At 43.8% G+C, this 22,502-nt stretch overlaps 1 protein-coding gene across 1 annotated transcript; it reads left to right on the top strand.

The window, feature by feature from the left end:
- Positions 1 to 18,013: 18,013 nt before the first annotated feature.
- H2BW1C (H2B.W histone 1C) lies at positions 18,014 to 18,968 on the top strand. Its single transcript, XM_001091440.5, has 2 exons — positions 18,014 to 18,504; positions 18,932 to 18,968. Exons 1-2 carry the CDS (start codon positions 18,014 to 18,016, stop codon positions 18,966 to 18,968), a joined length of 528 nt encoding a protein of 175 aa, XP_001091440.1.
- The last annotated feature ends 3,534 nt before the right edge of the window (positions 18,969 to 22,502 follow it).

The raw sequence follows: 22,502 nt of genomic DNA, 5'->3' as shown, positions 1-22,502 counted from the left end.
TCAATTCTCCAATATCTCACTTGATAATCTTCTGTATCCGGAATGGGTGAGTCTCCAGGTATGACTCATGCTGAGATGGGAAGTTTCTCCAGCACTGCACCTGTGAAGCTAGACAAGGTATCTGCTTCTGAAAGACAGTTGTGGGACCGGTACCGGATAGGGCTTATCATACCAAAAGTAAGAAATCTGAAAAACTACTGAAGTTCATGGATCCTAAGCACTGTGGAAATCTAGTGGGGACAAATTCCATTGCCTTCTAAGGATGGAAAATATTCTGCTTGGGCTCAATGCTCTCAAACAGAGAGAGATAAGGTCGCTCCTGCTGTTCTCACTCCCTAAATTCCAGTGGCCTGAAACCTGTCTTCTCTCGAACGCTGAGATGTATGCTGAAGTAGGCTCCATAGAGAGGGATGGATAGTCAGATTTTAGGGGAGTCCTGAAAGAGGAGGTCGATGAGGGAATTTGGAACACCCAAGGGCCCCAAATGTGGAGGATCAGATATTGAGACCAGGTTCTAGTCAAGTGCCTATTAACAAGTACTGATTCCCCATTTTCTCTTTACTGTCCTCTGTGTGTCTGTTTACGTTTGGCCAGGGCCCCAGAAGGGAGAAAGAGTGTCTATAATGGTTAGAAACTTCATGCCACTTAAGGGCAATCACTGTGGCATAAAGAAGGAGGATCCACTAAATGGGAGAGGTCACCCTGATAGCAATAGGTCCAATGTAAAACCTGTCGAGAGGCTACCCCTTTGACCCAGAGAGTAAAGGACCTCTTCTTATGCACATGCTCTGTGTGTGCCCCCTATCAGCATCACAAAAAGTGTGTGCAAATAGGCTGCATCCCAGGAAGGCTGCTCCTCCCATTGCCTATTCCTGAATGCTCCTCCCATTGCCCCGTTGGACACATCTGTTTGCCTCTCCCAAGGGATCCTGATAGGCCCGTGATGGCTTTGACGCATGGAGAATGGTGGAGGTTTGTCTGTCCCAGAGCTATCCTTTCAGAGGACTGGAGTGGCCTATGCCTGGCTGTCTGAGAGCTCTGAGCTGCCAGGTAAGAAGTCTGCCTCTCCTGCTGGAGACACCGCAGTGATATGCTCTAAGGAGCCTTGGAGAGGTGCAGAGGCCCAGCTGAGCTCAGCCCTCCAGACAGCCCCTCCAAGGTACCAGCCATACCAGTACAAGGTGTCTGGGACCTTCCCCAATGACCTTAGGCATTGGCTGAATAGCAATGAGTGAGGGTCCTCTGGCTTCTACTTGTAAAGGACACTTAAGCACAGTGGAGCCTGTCTCCTCATTGCATCACAGGTCCCACACATGATCTTGTAGCCTGCTGCTCTCCAAAGGATCTGTGGGAGTGAAATGCCCACCATGGACTCCCAAGGGATTCAACATCTTCTAGGCTAACAAACCTCTTCCAGGGAGGCTAACTTGACCCGGGCTTGTTCTACAGTTCACCTCGAGGATGGCCAGTGGGTGGGTCATCTGCTACTGTTTTGGGGGATCCTGGAGCCACTGTGGAATTCCCTGGGACAACTCCCTTGAGGTTTAGCTTGACCAATCTCCTCTCCGTTTCTCCCCATGTCCTGGAGTGACTATATCCCCTTACCTAAGCTCGAGGACCCACTGAGTCCTATGTCTTTATTGCCTACATCTTTCTCTCAAGCAGGCCTGCCTATGCCATGTAAAAGTAATGGGGCAGGCACTCCTATTCTGGGTTCTACGTGTGTCCCTCTTGCCAACTACCCATTCACAGGCATTCACTAGAAACTTAATCTATCATAGGACTTGAGGCCTGGCAAGGCCACTTACTCATGTTGCGACCTTGGTAGCGGTTGACCCAATCTGGTATAATTAAAGGAGAATCAATGCCTGCACATCCTGGAAGAGAGCTAAGAGGTGAAAGAGTGAGGACTACACTTATGTGCATTACACACATAGCCGAGTGCCTGCCACATGGTACCCTAAAGTGGCCAATGAAAAATGGTGATGATGGCCTTTGTTGTAGCGTTGGATTCTGGAAGGTGAGGAAGGATGAGATATGGCCCCACACTCCTTCGTCTGTGACATTGCAACTGAGGAGAAAACTAGCACAGGCATGATCCCCAATGACTATCAAGAGAAGGCAGCATGTGATCAAGGCCACCATGCCTGCATGCTGGGGGTTCAGAGGGGAGGAAGAGGAAGAGGCAGGGAACTCACCACAAGCCTACACCAGATACTGCACCTAGCATGCTATATCGACTCTCTCTTTCCTTCCTCATCACAATCCATCTGTGGGGATGCTGCAAACAGTATGCCCATGTCACAGTTGGAGATCCTGAGACTCAGGACATCTTCACAGGGGAGGCAGGATTTGAGCCAAGACCTGAAAAGTGAATAGGATTCAGATAGGGAGATGGTGGGCGGGGGCAAGGAGGTGGTATGGGAAGCCAGGTTCCATGGCAGTGAGGGGCAATTGCTTGACACAAAGCCCCGAGTGGGTAGTGCCCCAAGGCTGGAGCACTGTAAAGTTGCTCCCCAGCAACTTCCCTTCAGGACTCAGAGCAGCATTATCCGTACCGCTTTACTAACACGTGGCTCAGGTGTCAGCTACTATCACTGTCAGCCCGAAGCAAACAGATGGGGCCCAGATAGCCAGGAGAGCGTGTTCATACAGCTGTGTGGCACTGGATCCCACCCCCACCACCTGTGATTGCCCGAGGGCATGAATCTCGGAATTGGGACCAGGTACCGCCGACATTCATTGGTTGCTGACTATGTGTCTGGCACCCCGTCTGCATCATCACCCTGGATCTTCACAACCACTTTCTAGACCCGTATTCCACAGAGGAGGAAACTGAGGCTCAGAGAGGTCAAGCCACTTGCCCAAGGCAGTACAGCCAGTAAGAGGCACAGCTGGGGTCTGAGCCCAGGTCTCCTCTGACTCCTAAACCTGTGCCCTCAATGACTCTTGCTGTCGAGTTCGGTCCCACTAGCTCACATGAGTTCTAAGACCCAAACAGATGCTCTCACAGTGTTGTGTCTCTTTCCCATGTTAATGCAGCCTAGCCATACCAGTTGTCTCCAGGAAACAAAAGCACCAGGACTTCAAAGAAAGGAAATCATGAAAAAGATGCTGTTAAAAGTAAATCGGATTTTATTTCTCCTTCACTTATGAAACTTAGTTTGGCTGGATATGAAATTCTGGGTTGAAAATTCTTTTCTTTAAGAATGCTGAATATTGGCCCCCACTCTCTTCTGGCTTGGAGAGTTTCTGCCGAGAGGTCTGCTGTTAGTCTGATGGGCTTCCCTTTGTGGGTAACCCGACCTTTCTCTCTGGCTGCTGTTAAGATTTTTTTCCTTCATTTCAACTTTGGTGAATCTGGCAATTATGTGTCTTGGAGTTGCTCTTCTCGAGGAGTATCTTTGTGGCGTTCTCTGTATTTCCTGGATTTGAATGTTGGCCTGCCCTACTAGGTTGGGGAAGTTCTCCTGGATGATATCCTGAAGAGTGTTTTCCAACTTGGTTCCATTTTCCCCCTCACTTTCAGGCACCCCAATCAGATGTAGATTTGGTCTTTTTACATAATCCCATACTTCTTGCAGGCTTTGTTCATTTCTTTTTCTTCTTTTTTCTTTTGGTTTCTCTTCTCGCTTCATTTCGTTCATTTGATCCTCAATCGCTGATACTCTTTCTTCCAGTTGATCGAGTCGGTTACTGAAGCTTGTGCATTTGTCACGTATTTCTCGTGTCATGGTTTTCATCTCTTTCATTTCGTTTATGACCTTCTCTGCATTAATTACTCTAGCCATCAATTCTTCCACTTTTTTTTCAAGATTTTTAGTTTCTTTGCGCTGGGTACGTAATTCCTCCTTTAGCTCTGAGAAGTTTGATGGACTGAAGCCGTCTTCTCTCATCTCGTCAAAGTCATTCTCCCTCAAGCTTTGATCCATTGCTGGCGATGAGCTGCGCTCCTTTGCCAGGGGAGATGCGCTCTTATTTTTTGAATTTCCAGCTTTTCTGCCCTGCTTTTTCCCCATCTTTGTGGTTTTATCTGCCGCTGGTCTTTGATGATGATGGTGACATACTGATGGGGTTTTGGTGTAGGTGTCCTTCCTGTTTGATAGTTTTCCTTCTAACAGTCAGGACCCTCAGCTGTAGGTCTGTTGGAGATTGCTTGAGGTCCACTCCAGACCCTGTTTGCCTGGGTGTCAGCAGCAGAGGCTGCAGAAGATAGAATATTGCTGAACAGTGATTGTACCTGTCTGATTCTTGCTTTGGAGGCTTCCTCTCAGGGGTGTACTCCACCCTGTGAGGTGTGGGGTGTCAGACTGCCCCTAGTGGGGGATGTCTCCCAGTTAGGCTACTCAGGGGTCAGGGACCCACTTGAGCAGGCAGTCTGTCCCTTCTCAGATCTCAACCTCCGTGTTGGGAGATCCACTGCTCTCTTCAAAGCTGTCAGAGTCCTTTGCGTCTGCAGAGGTTTTTGCTGCTTTTGTTGTTGTTTAGCTGTGCCCTGTCCCCAGAGGTGGAGTCTACAGAGACAGGCAGGTTTCCTTGAGCTGCTGTGAGCTCCACCCAGTTCGAGCTTCCCAGCAGCTTTGTTTACCTACTTAAGCCTCAGCAATGGCGGGCGCCCCTCCCCCAGCCTCGCTGCTGCCTTGCTGCCATATCGCAGACTGCTGTGCTAGCAATGAGGGAGGCTCCGTGGGCTTGGGACCCTCCCGGCCAGGTGTGGGATATAATCTCCTGGTGTGCCTGTTTGCTTAAAGCGCTGTATTGGGGTGGGAGTTACCCGATTTTCCAGGTGTTGTGTGTCTCAGTTCCCCTGGCTAGGAAAAGGGATTCCCTTTCCCCTTGCGCTTCCCAGGTGAGGAGATGCCTCGCCCTGCTTCAGCTCTCGCTGGTCGGGCTGCAGCAGCTGACCAGCACCGATTGTCTGGCCCTCCCTAGTGAGATGAACCCAGTACCTCAGTTGAAAATGCAGAAATCACCTGTCTTCTGTGTCGCTCGCGCTGGGAGTTGGAGACTGGAGCTGTTCCTATTCGGCCATCTTGCTCTGCCCCCCCAAAATGAAATTCTTGATATAAACATCTTATCTATTGAATCCTGTTTTTTGAACACGTCTCATACACAGAATTCTTTTCAATACACAAATTAGGACGCAAAGAGAGTACAGGAAATAACCAAGCAGAATTTTCAGGAAGCATCTCACTATTCTAGGTCCTTGAGCACTGAAATTACCGTCCTGATTGCTTCAGATTTATCCAATTCTATTCCTTTCTTGCCAATAAACTCCTGTTTTTTAAAAACATAAACTTTTATCAGTTGCAGTTGTGCATCTTTGGATGATGGGAGCATTCAAAGAACCTGCCAGACTCCAGTCTCCACTCATTTCACCACAGAAGAACCTGCAGCCCATGAGCCACAGCCATTGGCACAAGCATGGAAGATGACTGGGACTGAAACAGTATGTGCGTTCCTTGGTGTTGCCCTATTACAGGGAAGATGGACAGAGAATGATTTTTGCTTGCTCTGTGACTTTTTGTTCACTTGCTTTCAAATGTGGTGATTTGGAGATATAAATCTGTAGCTGGTAGTGGGGTATGTCTCTTGCTCCTTGCAATAACTAAGAAAAAGGTGATGAGGCACTAAGAGAACTAAGATGATCCCTCCTTTCTCATCCTGGGATGTCAATGGTAATATTAATGTGAATGTTAATACAATAAAATTTACACCACGTTGTCTTCTTGACCCCATGGTTGTGTGTTTGTTTTTCTATATTTATGTTGCTGAGGTTCAAAACAGCTGTGACTTTCCAATTACATTTTAAAAAGTATTATTTATATCTAGCATTCACTTCTGTGGAGAGACAACCTATTCTGGGATTTCAAACCTTGGAAATGTATGATGAGTTGCTTTAATGCCGCATGTTTGTCTATTGTATTGTTGTTATTAGTACTTTCAAATAAGTTGTAAATTCCCCTTTGGAGTAGGAGGCCGACACCTGATTAAGATGTCAATTCAAGCAAATTATAAAACAAACCCTGGATAATCTACAAAAACAAAATCCTTTTGTAGCCTGTAATAACGTGATAATACCCTTGCAGGAGAGACCAACCACAGAGGATTTCACCTGTGGCAGAGCCGCACGTGCACAAGATAAAGAACGTGGGCAAGGCAGGATACTCCAGAAAGCTTCCCTGAATCGTGCAGGTGGAAAAAGGGGGCCGATGGCTGATCAAGGATGCCATGGAGAAGTCTATTTTTCATTATAAGTCCAATGCTGATTAACTGTGCTGGCCCATTATACCTCCAGAGCTCTCTTTCAAAAAATAAACTAAGGATTTAGCGCCACTGATCCACCTTATCAGGATTAGTACTTACTTTGGAATTTTAGGAAAATCTTGTAAAAGTGTTTCAAAAAGAATAAACAAGTTTGTTTCCTAAAGTGACTGTGAAAATCTATCACAAAATTAACTGTCATAAATGTCCCTGTGTGGTGCTTTGAGATGGTCTTACACATCCCTAACAATATTTTGGAAGTTAAAGTCTCTTTTCAGAGCTGTGTGCCTTTGCAGGGAGAAAAAAACGGTGGAGTTGTTTGAAAAACACTGCATTCTCCTCAGTCACTTTATTTCTGTCAGGCTTATTGGTGTTGCATGAACTTGCCAGAAGTTTTCCATAGGACATGAACATGTTCCAACAGAGAATGTTAATTCTTGCATACTGTTCTTAAGCTCTTAGTATCGTGAATAGTCATTTATGTAAACATTGAATGATTAGGACTTTCTTGTTGTGTTTTGCATTTGTAAATCCAGGAAGTACATGGGAGCATCTGTGAAATAATGTTAAAAATGCACCATAATCCAGCAGTGGAATGCTGACTGGGAGAGTACGGGTGACTGACACAGACAAATTATAGGCAAAGGAGAGGAGAAATGGGCTTTGATGTTGAAGACTGGAACGGGAAATGAATACATCTGATTATTCATCTCTGTGGCTGAAGGTGGGTAAAGGGCAATAAGTGCGCATCGGTGATTTAATGGTGTGTTTTGCTGAAAGAAAGAACTAAAGGAATTGGCGTGCATCATGCAAATAACCAATTATAAGCATCATACCAAGGAAAATAGTAGTAGTAGATCAAAGATACCCTCATTAAATTTTGTCAATATGACCCGTATCAAGGAATTCCCATTGAAATACATGACTGAGGATTCAAACATATTATAGAAATACCGAGATCAAAAAATTTTTTAAATACAATATAACCCTTCCAAATGTCCCAGTAGCTAAAGATACTATTGCAACTCATTCGGTTTCATCTGTGTCTACTCTTTTCCCAGTTATAATCTTTTGTTAAGAAACAAAAATAACACTTCATGACCTTCAACTGTACATCACTGAGAAGATGGGAGTGTGCGACGAGAGGAGCTGAAGTTCCACTCTACACTGAATCACTGGAGGGATGCAGCCACTGAGCCACAGCCATTGCTTCCACGTTTGCTAAGGGACCCAGACAAAAAAAGCGTCTGTCTGGGTGTTTGTCCTTGAAGACTGAGGAGGAAATTTGTGTTTACATTCTTGTTGGGAACTTATTTTTCTGATCATTTGGTCACAGTCTTGGTGATTGAAAGATATGAATTTATAGGTACAAGTAGAAATTGTCTCCTGCCTATTCCATCAATAAGAGAAGAAAGGGAGTCAAATGGAAATTGAGAGATAAAAATGATTCTCTCTTTTGCCATTCCCAATTTTGTCCCCAAGCTACTTTAATGTTCAGGCAATAAAATGTTTTTTTCACCTCCCAGCATATGGGCCTGACAAACAAAACCCACCACATTTATGTGGCAGGATAAGACTCCCACCCCAGTGTAGTGGCCGGTACTATGGGGTTGATCCTCATTCTTGACCTATCACAGCCTTTCTCCTCTTTGATTGTGGCCCTGACTCCTGGATAAGCAGAGAACAAATGCATGGTGGGGAGGACGAAGGTTGAAAGAGTGGCATTTATTCTTTTACCTTATTATGAAGCACCACTGTCAAACATCTGGGGTCACAGGCCAAATGGGCCGGCACCTGAATAGGGCATTAGTGGAGCACAGAAGCCTCTTGACTCCTCTCCACTCGCGTCATCAATCCAGTCCGTGCCATGCAGCATCTCTCTGATGTGTGTGACAGGCCGGTCCTACACCTCATGGGCCTGCTACTGCTTCCATGATTCTTCTGAAATCCTGAAATATGTCCATCATTTAACTAGCTCTGCTCCCAAAATCTCCACAGAGGCACTGGTGAACAACACATGCTTTGGGGGACTGACATTAGGCAAGGACTATCTGGTGGCCTGGATGCTTGTTGAGGTACTTTGTCATGCACCAGAGGGAACTTTGTGCTAAGGAGGAATAAGGTACATAATTACTGTGCTTGCTATAATCCTTGGACTGGTAGAGTGAATTCTGTCCTTTCCAGGAACTTAGTATCCCTTCACAAATACAAGAAGGACCTTCCTTACCCAGAGGTCCACAGCTACTGGGTTAGATCTGACACCAGCACACAGGTTGATCTCCCAAATGTCACTCCAGTGCCTGGTCCACCTGACATGGTATTAGCCTTTGAGTTTGTCAGCCTGTCAGAGTTTAGTAGAAGTAATGATTCTTGAGGTTAATGTACCTCACAGAAAATACCTCAAACTGTAAGGAAATGCATCATTGATTTGCTTCACCTTACTCAGTCTCCATTTGAGTGTGAATTCAAATGAAATTGCATAAACAAGTGTTCCACCTAACCAAACTTCAACGGAGTGGGATGTCTGACAGAAAGGGTTCCCTCTTGTTTTTACACTCACTGAATTGTTATTATTTGCAAATGTCTTGTTTTCTTTTTATATGCTTTAATTACTCTTGAGTCAATATGCAGGACTAGGATTGCAAGATCACATGGTAATTGTCCATTTAATTTCCAAGGAGCTGACAAATAGTTTCGGAGGGGCTGTTGCATTCTCTGTGAGCACTATCAATGCATGAGAATTCCAGTTGTTGCACATCTCTGCCAACACTTGATATGCTCAGTCTTTTTGTATTTCTGTTAATGTTATTTTTAATGGACAAATCTTAACTGTATGCAATTATGGGGTACAATGTGATATTTTGAAATATGTATTCAATGTGGAAATTTTGCATACAGCTAATTAACATGTCCATCCCCTCGTTTACCTATCATTTTTATGCTGAGAGATATGAAATTACTTTCTTGGTTGTCCTGATTTACACAATCCATTACTACTGACTGTAGCCATCCTGCTGTGCAATAGATCTCAAAACGTACTCATCCTGTGTGTCTAGAAAGTGGGCCCCTTTGACCGGCAACTCCCCATTTTCTTCCTCCAACCCCTCCCCACCCACTTCCCAGCCCCTGGGGAGCCGTCATTCTACTCTCCACTTCTATGAGTTCAGCTTTTTAAGATTCTACCTATAAGTAAGACATTTGGTATTTGTCTTTCTGTGCCTGGCTTATTTCATAACAGCAGAACGTCCCCTGGCTTCGTCCACAGTGTTACAAATGACATACGTTACTTTTGTCAAGGTTGAGGAGCATTCTGTCGTACCTACATACCACGTTTCCATTACCCATGTACCCAATGATGAACTCTTAGTTAGATTCCGCATCTTCACTGTGGTATATAATGCTGCCATGAACATGGGAGTGTAGATGTCTTTTCATGGTACTGATTTCATTCCCTTTGACTATAGACCCAGAGCGGGTATGTAGGATTTCCGGACCATATGGTATTTCTATCATTCTGTTTTTTGAGGAATTTCCACACTGTTTTCGGTAACGGCTCTGCTACTTCACATTTCCACCAAGCGTGTACAAGAGTGCCCTTTTCTGCATTCTCGACAACACTATTATGATGTTCATCTTTTCTGGTAAAAGCTATTCAAATAGGTGTGTGAGGTAACATCTCACTGTGGATTAAATTTGCATTGCTAGGCCAGGCGCAGCGGCTCATGCCTGTAATCCCAGCACTTGGGAGGCCAGTTCAGGTGGATCATGAGGTCAGAAGTTCAAGAGCACCCTGGCCAATATGGTGAAACCCCGTCTCTACTGAAAATACAAAGATTAGCCAGACGTGGTGGCAGGCACCTGTAATCCCAGCTACTCAGGAGGCCGAGGAAGGAGAATCGCTGTAAGCTGGGAGGCAGAGGTTGCAGTGAGCCGAGATCGTGCCACTGCACTCCAGCCTGGGCAACAGAGAGAGAGGCTCAGTCTCAAAAAAAAAAAAAAAAAAGAACTTGCATTGCCCTAGTGATTAACGATGCTGAGCATTTTTAATGTACCCACTGGCCGTTTGTGCTGCTTCTTTTCAGTAATGTCTATTGAGGTCGTTTGCTGATTTAAAAATTGAATTATTTGTTTTCTTGCTATTGTGTTGTCCACATTCCTTCTATATTTTGAATATTAACCTCTTATCAGATGTACATTTGCTAGTATTTTCTCGCATTCTGTGGGCTTGTTACCTATGAAAGGGGTCCCCTGAAAGGTGGTATCTTTCCCTGTTTGGTGTTGTGAAGCCAGTATAATAAACTGCAAGTGAGTGTCAGGCAGTGCAGGCTTTATTCCATGGCCATGGACTTCACAAGCAGGAGGTTGGCTCACAAATCAACTTCTCAGCTCGGGAGAGGGAGAATATCACAAATACAGGGGATTTTTAACGAAGGGATTGGGCATTAGAAGCAAGGGGAGGAATATTTATTTCTTTTCTGTGAATAGGTGCAGGACTTCTCGAAAACAGAATGCCACCTACCTTATTGCCCATTCAAGGTTTCTTTCAGTCGTTGTCACAGTGATTGTCAACTGTTGTGGTGCTGGTGGGGGTGTCAGTTCGTATGGGAATTAGATTATAATGAAGTTCCAGTTTCTTTAAAGATCAATTGAGCTGCCATGTTGCATCCCATCAGTCTCGGCCGGTTTAGTCACGATGGGGAAATTCTGATGTCAGGTATCCTGCTTCCTAAAGACAAGCAGAGTTAAGGCAGGGTAGAAATTTAACTAGGTCCTGTAGGCATTACATTGGGTAACACGTTGTCTCCTCACTCTATTATTTATTCTTTTTCTGTAAAAACGTCTTTAATTTGACACCATCGCATTTGTCTACTTTTTACTTTTGTTGCCTGGGCTTTCAGGGTCATATCCAAAAAATCATTGCCCAGGCCTATGTCATGGAGCTTTGTCAAAATATGAAACTTGAATGGCTATATCACAAAATTAAAGAAATTTTAAATAGCAGAATAGACACAGTTGGACTGAGAATTGGAGAATGAGAAGACAGATGTAAAGTCATTGTGAAAATTTCATAGGGACATAACTCGTGAGAAAGGAGTGAGGAGAACTGATAAACCTTAAGGATCTGACTAAAAGGCACAAAGTATATCTCATAAGTAATACTGGGCAAGTTGGAAAGAATTCTAATCAAAGGGAAAATCGCTGGTAATTTTACAGAATTGAAGGAAGACATGATAAACTACCTTCAGGGAGGACACCTGTTCCCATCCTTCTAAAGCTTAAGAAAAGTGAAAGCAGAAATCACAATAGCTAAGAGAAGAAAAAGACAACTGCAAGGCCTATAAAGGAATAACAAATAGTTTGACAGTCAACCTCCTTATATCAATAAATAAAACTCAAAAGCAGAGGAGATGTGTGTCAACACAGAATGTCATTGCTAGCTAAAGTATTATTTGAGAATGAGGCTGTGGTAAACATGGACGAGCCAGGGTCCCCTTTAAGGATGGATTTGCTGTTTCGGGTTTTGGGAATGCAAGCAGGTGCCAGTCCTGAGCCATTAGTCCTTTTCGGTATTACTGTAGCTACTCTTAGCTGCCTTGTCCATACACACTGCCTGATCCAGGAGAAGTGGAACGGTCTGGTATTTCGGCACAATGGCGAATATCCTGATGGGCCCCTTTATCTTCAGATCTCACCCTGGGAACAGAATAGGATTCCACTGGCCTTGCACTCGAGATGCACTTCTCTCTGTTCCCAGTCCTGCCTGCCTCCTGACCCTTCCTCAGCTATTGACCATGAATAAGTTTCCCACGCACTAAACTTTATTTCAGAGTCCATTTCTTCCAGGACCTAAGTCAGAAATGATGAGATTTGAGAGAAATGGGAAACTCTTAGTGTAGATAACAACAAATTTTTGTTAAGGAAGTTTCTCAAGAAGGTAATTTAAAGAGATTTAAAATGATCACAAGAAGATGACTGGAGGTGCCAAGAAGGAAAGGTAATAGAATGGATTAACAAGAGGAATAAAACAATGATTGTATAAAACTGATGAAAGAGAAATACAACAGAAAAAGAAAACCCTTCAGGCTCATATCCTTGATAAACACTGATGCAAACATCCTCAACAAAATACTGGCAAATCGAATCCAGCAGCACATCAAAAAGCTTATCCACCACGATCATGTGAGCTTCATCCCAGGACTCCTGTGATGCAAGGTCAGTTCAACATATGCAAAGCAACAGTTGTGATTCATCACATAAACAACACTAAAGAGAAAAACCACATGTTTATCTCAATAGATGCAGAAAAGACTTTTGATAAAATTCAACTCCCCTTCAAGTTAAAAACTCTCAATAAACTATATGCTGAAGGAACACACCTCAAAATAATAAGAGCTATTTATGACAAACCCACAGCCAACATCATACTGAATGGGCAAAAGCTGGAAGCACTCCCCCTGGAAACTGGCCCAAGACAAGGATGCCCTCTCTCACCACTCCGATTCAACATAATCTTGGGAGCTCCGGCCTGGGCAATCAGGCAATAGAAAGGAATGAAGAGCATTCAAATAGGAAGAGAAGAAGTCAAAATCATGTCCCCGTTTTCAGACAACATGATCCTATATCTAGAAAGCCCCATCGTCTCAGCCTAAATGTCTCTCAAGCTAATAAACAACTTCAGCAAATCCTCAGGATACAAAAATCAATGTGCAAAAATCACTAGCACTCTTGTACATCCACAACAATGAAGCCGAGAGACAAATCACGAAGGAACTCCCATTCACATTTGCCACAAAAAGAATAAAATGCCTAGGAAGACAGCTAGCCAGGACAGTGAAAGATCTCTACAAGGAGAACTGCAAACCATGGCTCAAAGAAATCAGAGGTGACACAAACAATGGAAAAACATTCCATGCTCATGCATAGGAAGAATCAGTATCATTAAAATGACCATACTGCCCAAAGCAGTTTACAGATTCAATGCTATCCCCATTAAACTACCATTGACATTCTCCACAGAACTGGAAAAAATATTCTAAAGTTCACCCAAAATCAACGAAAGAGCCCAAATAGCCCAATGCAATCTTAAGCAAAAGGAAGGAAGCTGGAGGCATCACGCTACCCGACTTCAAACTATACTCAAGGGTTACAGTACCAGTACAAAAACGGACACGCAGACCAATATAACATAAGAGAGAACGCAGAAATTATTATTACTTTGTGACAAACCCAGAAATAAATACTGCACACCTACAACTATACGATCTTTGACAAACCTCACAAAAACAAGCAATGTGGAGAGGATTCCCTATGCAAAAAATGGTGCTGGATGTGCTGGCTAGCCATAGGCTGAAGATTGAACCTGGACCCCCTTCCTTACACCATATACAAAAATTAACATGAGATGAATTAAAGACTTAAAAGTAAAACATAAAACTATAAAAACCCTGGAAGGCAACCTAGGCTACACCATTCAGGACATGGGCACCAGTACCAGGCAAAGACTTCATGACTAAGATGACAAAAGAAATTCCAACAAAAGCAAAAATTGACAAATGGTATCTAATTAAACTAAAGAGCTTCTGTACTGCAAAAGAAACTCTCAACACAGTAAACACACAACCTACTGAATGGGAGAACATTTTTGCAAACGATTCATCTGACAAAGTGTAATATCCAGCATCTGTAAGGAACTTAACCACATTTACAAGAAATAAACAATCCCATTAAAAAATCAGCAAAGGACATGAACAGACACTTCTCAAAAGAAGACCTACATAGTGCCAACAAGCAAATAAAAAAAAGGTCAACATCACTGATATTAGAGAAATGCAAATCAAAACCACAATGAGATATCGTCTCACATCAGTCAGAATGGCTATTATGATGAAGTCCAAAAATAACAGATGCTGGCAAGTTTGTGGAGAGAAAGGGATGCTTACGCACTGACTTTGGGGAGTGTAAATTAGTTCAACCTTTGTGGAAGACGGTGTGGCAATTCCCGAAAGACCTGAAATTTGAAATACCATTTCACCGAGCAATGCCATTACTGGGCATATACACAAAGGAATAGTAATCATTCTATTATACAGACGCGTGCATGTGTATACTCATTGCAGCACTATTCACAATAGCAAGGACATGAAATCAACCCAAATGCCCATCAGTGATAGGCTGGATAAAGAAACTATAGTACATATACACTGTGGAATACTATGCCTCCATAAAATAGAACAACATCATGTCCTTTGCAAGGACTTGGATGGAGCTGGAGGCCATTATCCTTAGCACACTAATGCAAGAACAGTGACACTGTTTGGCTCTGTGTCCCCCACCCAAATCTCACCTTGAATTGTAATCCCTATACTCCCCCCATGTTAAGGGTGGGACCAGATGGAGGTGATTGAATCATGGGGGTGCTTTCCCCCATGCTGTTCTCATGATAGTGAGTGCGTTCTCACAGGATCTGATGGTTTTAGAAAGGGCTTCCCCCTTCGCTCTGCACTTCTTCTTCCTGCCATCACAATAAGAAGGACGCGTTTACATTTCCTTCCACCATAACTGTAAGTTTTATGAGGACCCCAGCCCTGTGAACTGTGAGTCAATTAAAACTCTTTCATTATAAATAACCCAGCCTCGGCTATTTCTTCATAGCAGCGTGAGAACAGACTAATACAAGCAAAAGACCAAATAGCGCATGTTTCCACTTATAAGTGGGAGCTGAATGATGAGAACACATGGACATATAGAGGGGAACAACACACACTGGGGCCTATTGGAGGGTGGAGAGTGGGAGGAGGGAGAGGATCAGGAAAAATAACTAATGGTTACCAGACTTAATGCCTGGGTGATGAAATAACCGCCACAGCAAAGCCCCATGACAAACGTTTACCTGTCAAAAAAACCTGTACATTCTGGACATGTACCACTGAACTTAAAATAAAACAGAAAACAGCCTGATGCAATAAAGATTATGACTATATTAAAAATTAAGAAAACAGGCAGGGTGCCGTGGCTGATGCCTGTAATCTCAGCAATTTGGAAGGCCGAGGTAGATGGATCACTTTAGGCCAGGAGTTCAAGGCCAGCGTGGCTAATATGATAAAACTCTGTCTCCAATAAAAGTGCAAAAATTAGCCAGCTGTGGTGGCGCATCCCGGTAGTCTTAGCTACTGGGGAGCCTGAGGCAGGAGAATCTCTTGAACCCGGGAGGCGGAGGTGGCAGTGAGCTGAGATAGCACCAATGCACTCCAGCCTGGGAGACAGAGTGAGACTCTGTCTCAAAAATAAAAATAAATAATTAAAGAAACAAAATAAGAACTATATATTATACTTTTGTATCACGTGGATGATGGGAGCATCTGTGAGAGCAGCTATGCCACAGCCACCACTGGCTCAGGCAATAAAGGCTTTCCAGCCCTTGAGCTAACACCAGCCATGGCTGAAATTGTGGGAAGGTGACCCAGAAACGAACCAGTGAGAGCCTCCCTGGGATGTTTAACCTTGCAGATTGTGAAGAAAAATGATGTGGCTCTTTCTCTGTTGTTTGTTTGCTTTTTTTTTTTTTTTTTTGAAGAAAAATAACATGTTGACTTACTGATATGAATAGAGAGACTGTTGTGGACAGGTCTCTCGTGCGTTGTACCAAACTAAAAGACAGATTGGCTTGCTAACCTATAGAATGGGAGAAAATTTTTGCAATCTACTCATCTGACAAAGGGCTAATATCCAGAACCTACAAAGAACTCAAACAAATTTACAAGAAAAAAACAAACAACCCCATCAAAAAGTGGGCAAAGGATATGAACAGACATTTCTCAAAAGAAGACATTCATACAGCCAACAGACACATGAAAAAATGCTCATCATCACTGGCCATCAGAGAAATGCAAATCAAAACCACAATGAGATACCATCTCACACCAGTTAGAATGGCGATCATTAAAAAGTCAGGAAACAACAGGTGCTGGAGAGGATGTGGAGAAATAGGAACACTTTTACACTGTTGGTGGGATTGTAAACTAGTTCAACCATTATGGAAAACAGTATGGCGATTCCTCAAGGATCTAGAACTAGATGTACCATATGACCCAGCCATCCCATTACTGGGTATATACCCAAAGGATTATAAATCATGCTGCTATAAAGACACATGCACACGTATGTTGATTGCGGCACTATTCACAATAGCCAAGACTTGGAATCAACCCAAATGTCCATCAGTGACAGACTGGATTAAGAAAATGTGGCACATATACACCATGGAATACTATGCAGCCATAAAAAAGGATGAGTTTGTGTCCTTTGTAGGGACATGGATGCAGCTGGAAACCATCATTCTTAGCAAACTATCACAAGAACAGAAAACCAAACACCGCATGTTCTCACTCATAGGTGGGAACTGAACAATGAGATCACTTGGACTCGGGAAGGGGAACATCACACACCGGGGCCTATCATGGGGAGGGGGGAGGGGGGAGGGATTGCATTGGGAGTTATACCTGATGTAAATGACGAGTTGATGGGTGCAGCACAGCAACATGGCACAAGTATACATATGTAACAAACCTGCACGTTATGCACATGTACCCTAGAACTTAAAGTATAATAATAATAATAAAAAAAGTAGATTTATAAAATCACCGTTTGTAAAGGGGACTGTTTAGAAATCGTTGACTAGACTTCAGTCAAGGAGTTTACCATATATGATGTTATCTAATAACAAAAATGAGGCTTTTTGTCCTTCTTAATCGTGAGCCGATTTGTTTGGAATAGAACAAGTCGTTTGTTAAATATATGACAGGAAATACACTTGAAAGCCTGACCTTTGAAATGACAGTTCATTGATGACCTTTATTTCTTCATTATTTTTTAAGAATCTTTTTTGTTCCATTCCTGCAACTTAATGTTACTTAAATGAATTTAAGGAATGTCTTTACATATATTATCAGAGACTTTGAAAGCTATCTATCTAACTTGCACATAATTTTCATTTTCGGAATCCCTTTCTCTCCCTCAGGGGTTTCCTAGGAGATTTAAGGTGATATTTTTTAACCCAATATCTCTTGAACTTATTAGCCATTTCCAGCTTCTGAGTTGTGATTTGTGGTGGTTGTTTTGTTTTCCTTTTCTTTATTTTTTTTAAAACCTGGTCAATGTTGAGTGTTGTCATATATTTTTAATAAAAGTACCTTTCTGTTCCTATTGTCTGCTTGGAGGCTGTGTTATGGCTATTTCTTGTTCTCCTGATTCACGGAAGATGTTGATCAGAACTGAAGCCAGGAGCCAGACTGCCAGTTCCTTGGATGCCCAGGAGCCCTCGGCGGCCATGTCAGGGAGTTCCTGCTCAAGCCAGGGTGGCTTAGCCCAGGATAACAGTAGATTCTGAGATGGTGAGAATTGTTCCACACGTGGCCACAATCATTCCTGTAGTATAATGGACATGGGCTCAGGAGGTCTGTCTCTCCTCAAGGATCATGAGCTGAAATTGCTAAACTTTGGGAGTTTTCAGTGACACCCTTCAAAGTGCTCACGGTGTGACATGGATTAGCTGAGAAGGGCGGATGTGCTTTTGCCCTGTGGGACATCTGTCTGTGTAGCTTTCTCCGAGTTAGGCCACAAGGGGCGCTTAAGCCCGCAGACGCCCACTGTGATTGGTTGATGAGACGCGAATCAACAGGACCATCCAGTCACCTTCAACGCAGGTAGGTTTCATCCAATCAGACGTGGAACTGGCCCATGATGTGGAGCCATGCTGCATACCCAAGTGTCCCCGCTTCCCCGTTCCACAACCGCCATTGTCTGTTCGTGTCATCTAATGGCCGCTGTCTCCGCCATGGCTGGACCTTCCTCTGAGATTATCTCTGAGGAACAGCTGATCACCCAGGAGCCCAAAGAGGCCAACTCCACCACGGCCCAGAAGCATTGCAAGCAGAGGAAGCGAGGGCGACGTGGGCCCCGCAGGTCCCACGCCAACTGCCGCAGGGACAGCTTCGCCACCTATTTCCGCCGGGTGCTGAAGCAGGTTCACCAGGGCCTCAGCCTTTCCCGGGAGGCCGTGAGTGTCATGGATTCTTTGGTTCATGACATACTGGACCGCATCGCCACCGAGGCTGGTCGCCTGGCCCGCTCCACCAAGCGCCAGACCATCACCGACTGGGAGATCCGGACCGCTGTGCGCCTGCTGCTGCCGGGGGAGATGGGCAAGCTTGCCGAGTCCAAAGGCACGAAGGCTGTCCTCAGGTACACCAGGAGCAAGTGTGCTCCCTCAGGAGTGCCCGAGCACCACGGGAACCCAAAGGGACTTGGTAGAGCCACTGAACGTGGCCCAAAAGACCAGTGGCTCGCCAAGGAGGGAATCCCACTGGAGGTTGGGGTGGCTGGTGCCCTTTCGACTTGGGAGGCATGTGACGTGTGGCATCCTGCAATTTTTCGAGCATTTTTCCCGCAGTACTAAACATTGCCAACTCTAATATATCTATAGTGCAATTTGCTCCAAGGAAAAATAGTGGGTGTTTCCGTGATCGTGTTTCATTAATTTCCTCAGTTTCCAAAACGGTTATTTTTATTACTTATGTTTCTAGGTTATCTTTATGGTGATATTATTATTGCACTGATCTCTACCTTTTTCTCTCTCATTCTCCTGTGACTGGATGGTGGAATTTTCCAGAACTTCACTATATGCCATACAGCAGCAGAGAAAGTGAATACAGTGATGCAAGAAGCAAGGTAACCCTCCTAAACGTTTTCAACACCTCTCCTGTCACGAATCCATGTAAATAAGAAAATGAGGCCCAGTTAAAGTGTACATACAGCTAAATAAGATTTTCAAGAGTCCATTCATTTTCCAGCTTTCTCGATTCTGAAATCACTATTGCAGAATCTTTTTTTGACCTGAGGATAATCTTTTCATTTCTTTTTAAACAGAAACCTTTGTTACTTCCAGGTTTGTGTCAGTAGGCCTAGGGTGTGTCCACGGAAACGGCTCATGCCCTAGTGTTCAGTGGTGCAGCCAATGAGTGACTCGCAGTACAAGAGCAACAGTCACTGTCCCAATGTAGGGGGAATGACCCAGGCTGAACCCACAATAGCCTTGCACTGATATGCAGCCTGGTTATTGGAGGGACAGGATTGTGATTCTTTACCTGATGTTTTTGTTTTCAGTGTTTGTAATCATGGTCATTTAAGGATATGAATCCAAAGGCAGGAGTAGGATATGTTTCTTGCCCCTAGCATCAGGTTTTGCAGAGCATGCTCAGCCTTTATGAGAAGTCAGATAATGCTTATTTCCTCAAAGATCTGCATATTAATATTCATGTTAATGTTAATATAGGTTACCTTTCATTGTGCTTTCTTCTGGGTCCCAAGTCTTTGTACTTTTAGCACTTTTTCCTAGAAGTGTATTTCAAAGTAGCTGCTGACTTTCCCATTGCTTTTCTTTTCAATTGATTTATAGCTGCCAAGGATTTCAACAAGAGAACATACTCTGGGATTGTAACTCACGGGAATTTATTATGTTGTGCCTTGAAGCTCGACATGTGGCCATTTTTGTCAAATGTTTCTCGTGAATTTTGAAACATCACATAAACAACCCTTCTCCTTTATGTGTAGAAACCAGTAAAGGGTGGCACTCTCAGTCAAACCGTGAAATGAAAGCTGGATAAATGACAGAAATCAAAATTTTCTTGAGCCCATCAGAAGTGGGAAAGAACTACCCCAGAGGGCACAACACATAGCCACATAGATTATTCCATCATTGACAGAGCACCTTTTGGTCAAGAGGGAAATGGGTGCAGGGCAGGATAGTAGCCAGAGATTCCCTGAATAGTGTAGATGGGAAGTGGGGGAAGGTCACCTCCAGAGCTCCACTTGGGATCCATAGAGAAAGCATGTAGAGCCAAGAAGTCCCCTCACTGGGATTTGTTACTTTCTGTTTTTGCAGAATATTAGGAAAATGTTATGATAATAGTTGAAGAGAAATGCTCAATACACAAGGAGATGAAGAAAAATCCCCACGAAATCAGCTGCAACTAAATCCCTATGGACGATGCTGCCAGGGGGTCCTACATATCTGGAGCAACACTTTGAAAACCAAAGACCCTTGGCAGAACCCTGTTCCTTTCCAGAGACAAAGCTGTGTACCTGGTCCAAAACACCACATCTCACTCAGTGACTTATTTATCATTATGCTAATTGTTTTGCTTTAAATCGCCATTGTTTCTGTCAAATGGGACATACAAATAAATCCCTAAAGTTATCATTGCATGTCTACAGAGTAATTTGACATATCTTTTTCAGAAACTATATCCACTGTGATATTTTACCCTGGAGTGTGTGTTTTCCATTGGTAAATTCAGAAATGAAAGAGGAGCATTAGTAAAACAGGGTTAACAATGAACTCTGATTGGACTGTGGGAAGTGAAGAGTGAGAGTTCAAGGGGACTGATGCTGGTGAATTATAGGAAGAAAGAGGAAAGGGGTGGATTGATGTGAAGGTCGGCAGAGGAAGCTCACACATGTGATACAGCATTTCAGGGGGTGATTGTGGGGAAGGGGAACCTAGTGAGCAATCGTGATGTCAAGCTGTGGCTTACTGAAAACACAAAGTAGGGGAAACAGCTTTGCGACTTAAACAACAAATAAGAAGTATCAATGTATGGAAAGTAGGATGAATAGGACAAACATAATCCAACCAATCTTTTCATCAGCATTCCCTGTACCATGGAGTTCATTTGAAAACATAAGCAAGGACCTAAACACAGTACAGAGAAAACTACATCAAAAAGTTTAAGGAACAATACCTATTCTAGGCTCCCTAGAAATGGAATCCCACTTGTTTAGATTTACCTGATTCTTCTCTTCTTCAGGCTAGAATATTTTGTTTTTGGAGACCTTCATGCCTGGCCTCTGTGCATCATGGGGATGAGGGAATGTTGTCCGATGGAGCAGCACAAGCTCCACTCGGATCCGTGTCAGACAGTGAGGCACCTGCAGCCGAGGAACCACAGCCCAAAGTGTGATCAGGTTTCCCGGTCTGAAGTAGTAAGGGTTAGTTGTCTAGGGATGTTCAATGGGAGTTGAAGGGGAAACCTGTGATTAGATGGGTGTGCTTCTTTGGTTCTTCTATGGGTCGTATGCTTTTAATGCTGTTGATAGAGGTGTCTTCCATTAGTTTTCTAGGGCCTCTGCAAAATTATTCCAGAGACTGGCTGACTTGAACACTTTTTATTTTTTATCTCACAGTTCTGGATACCAATTGTCACCTATCTGTAAGGAGACTAATCCTGTTGGGTAGGGTCAACCCTCATAACTTCACTTTAATCACAGGACCTCTGTAGAGACTCTCTCCAAGTAAGGTCACATTCTAAAACTCTGGGGGCCAGGACTTCTATCTGTGAATTTTAGGGAGACACAACTCCATCCATACTAGTACATCTTCTGCATCCACTCCGTGGCACAAATTAATGTCCTCACATAGAAAATACATTCATTTCATCACAATATCCCGAACGTCTTAACTCACTCCAACATCAATTCTCCATTATCATACCTGATAATCTTCTATATCTGGAATGGGTGAGTCTCCAGGCATGACTCACACTGAGGCAGGAATTCTCTCCACTACTGCACCTGTGAATCAGACAAGTTATCTGCTTCTCAAAGGCAGTTGTGGGACTGGTTCCAGATAGGGCTTATCATACCAAAAGCAGGAAATCTGAAAAACTACTTGAGTTCATCGGCCCTAGGCACCTTTAAAACATAATGGGGGCAAATTCCATTAGATTCTAAGGATGGAAAATATTCTACTTGGGCTCAGTGCTCTGTCCTTCAGGCGCAATGGTGTAACAGCTTCACACCCTAAGCTCTGAGCAGTGGGGCATGGGCTCTCCCCCTAGCCTGGGCTCAGCCCATCCCTCTGAAACCGAGGAGGTGAGACAAATGCTGGAACTCATGAGGTGAGCTCCGTTTAAAATTGTTGGCTTCCCATGGAATTCACATGAGTCCAGGCCATCAGAAAATAAGTTGTCTACTGATCATTCTTGAATACCCATATCTCCCATGTCTCAATTCCTAACATCTGCAGAGATGGTTGATTTGATCTGTGAGCCTCATGCGTCACTTCTTTAGCTAATGGTGGAAAAACTGTCTTCCCTGAAACCAGTCACTGGTGCCAGGAAGGTTGAGGACCACTGGTCTAGCTAGCATGTGTTGGCAAACTGCAATCCCATGAGTCATTTGTT

Source organism: Macaca mulatta, chromosome X, assembly GCF_049350105.2.
Source record: "Macaca mulatta isolate MMU2019108-1 chromosome X, T2T-MMU8v2.0, whole genome shotgun sequence".
NCBI classification, from domain to species: domain Eukaryota; kingdom Metazoa; phylum Chordata; class Mammalia; order Primates; family Cercopithecidae; genus Macaca; species Macaca mulatta.
The sequence above is the reverse complement of the archived record's forward strand: the minus strand, read 5'-3'. Positions and strand labels throughout refer to the sequence as shown.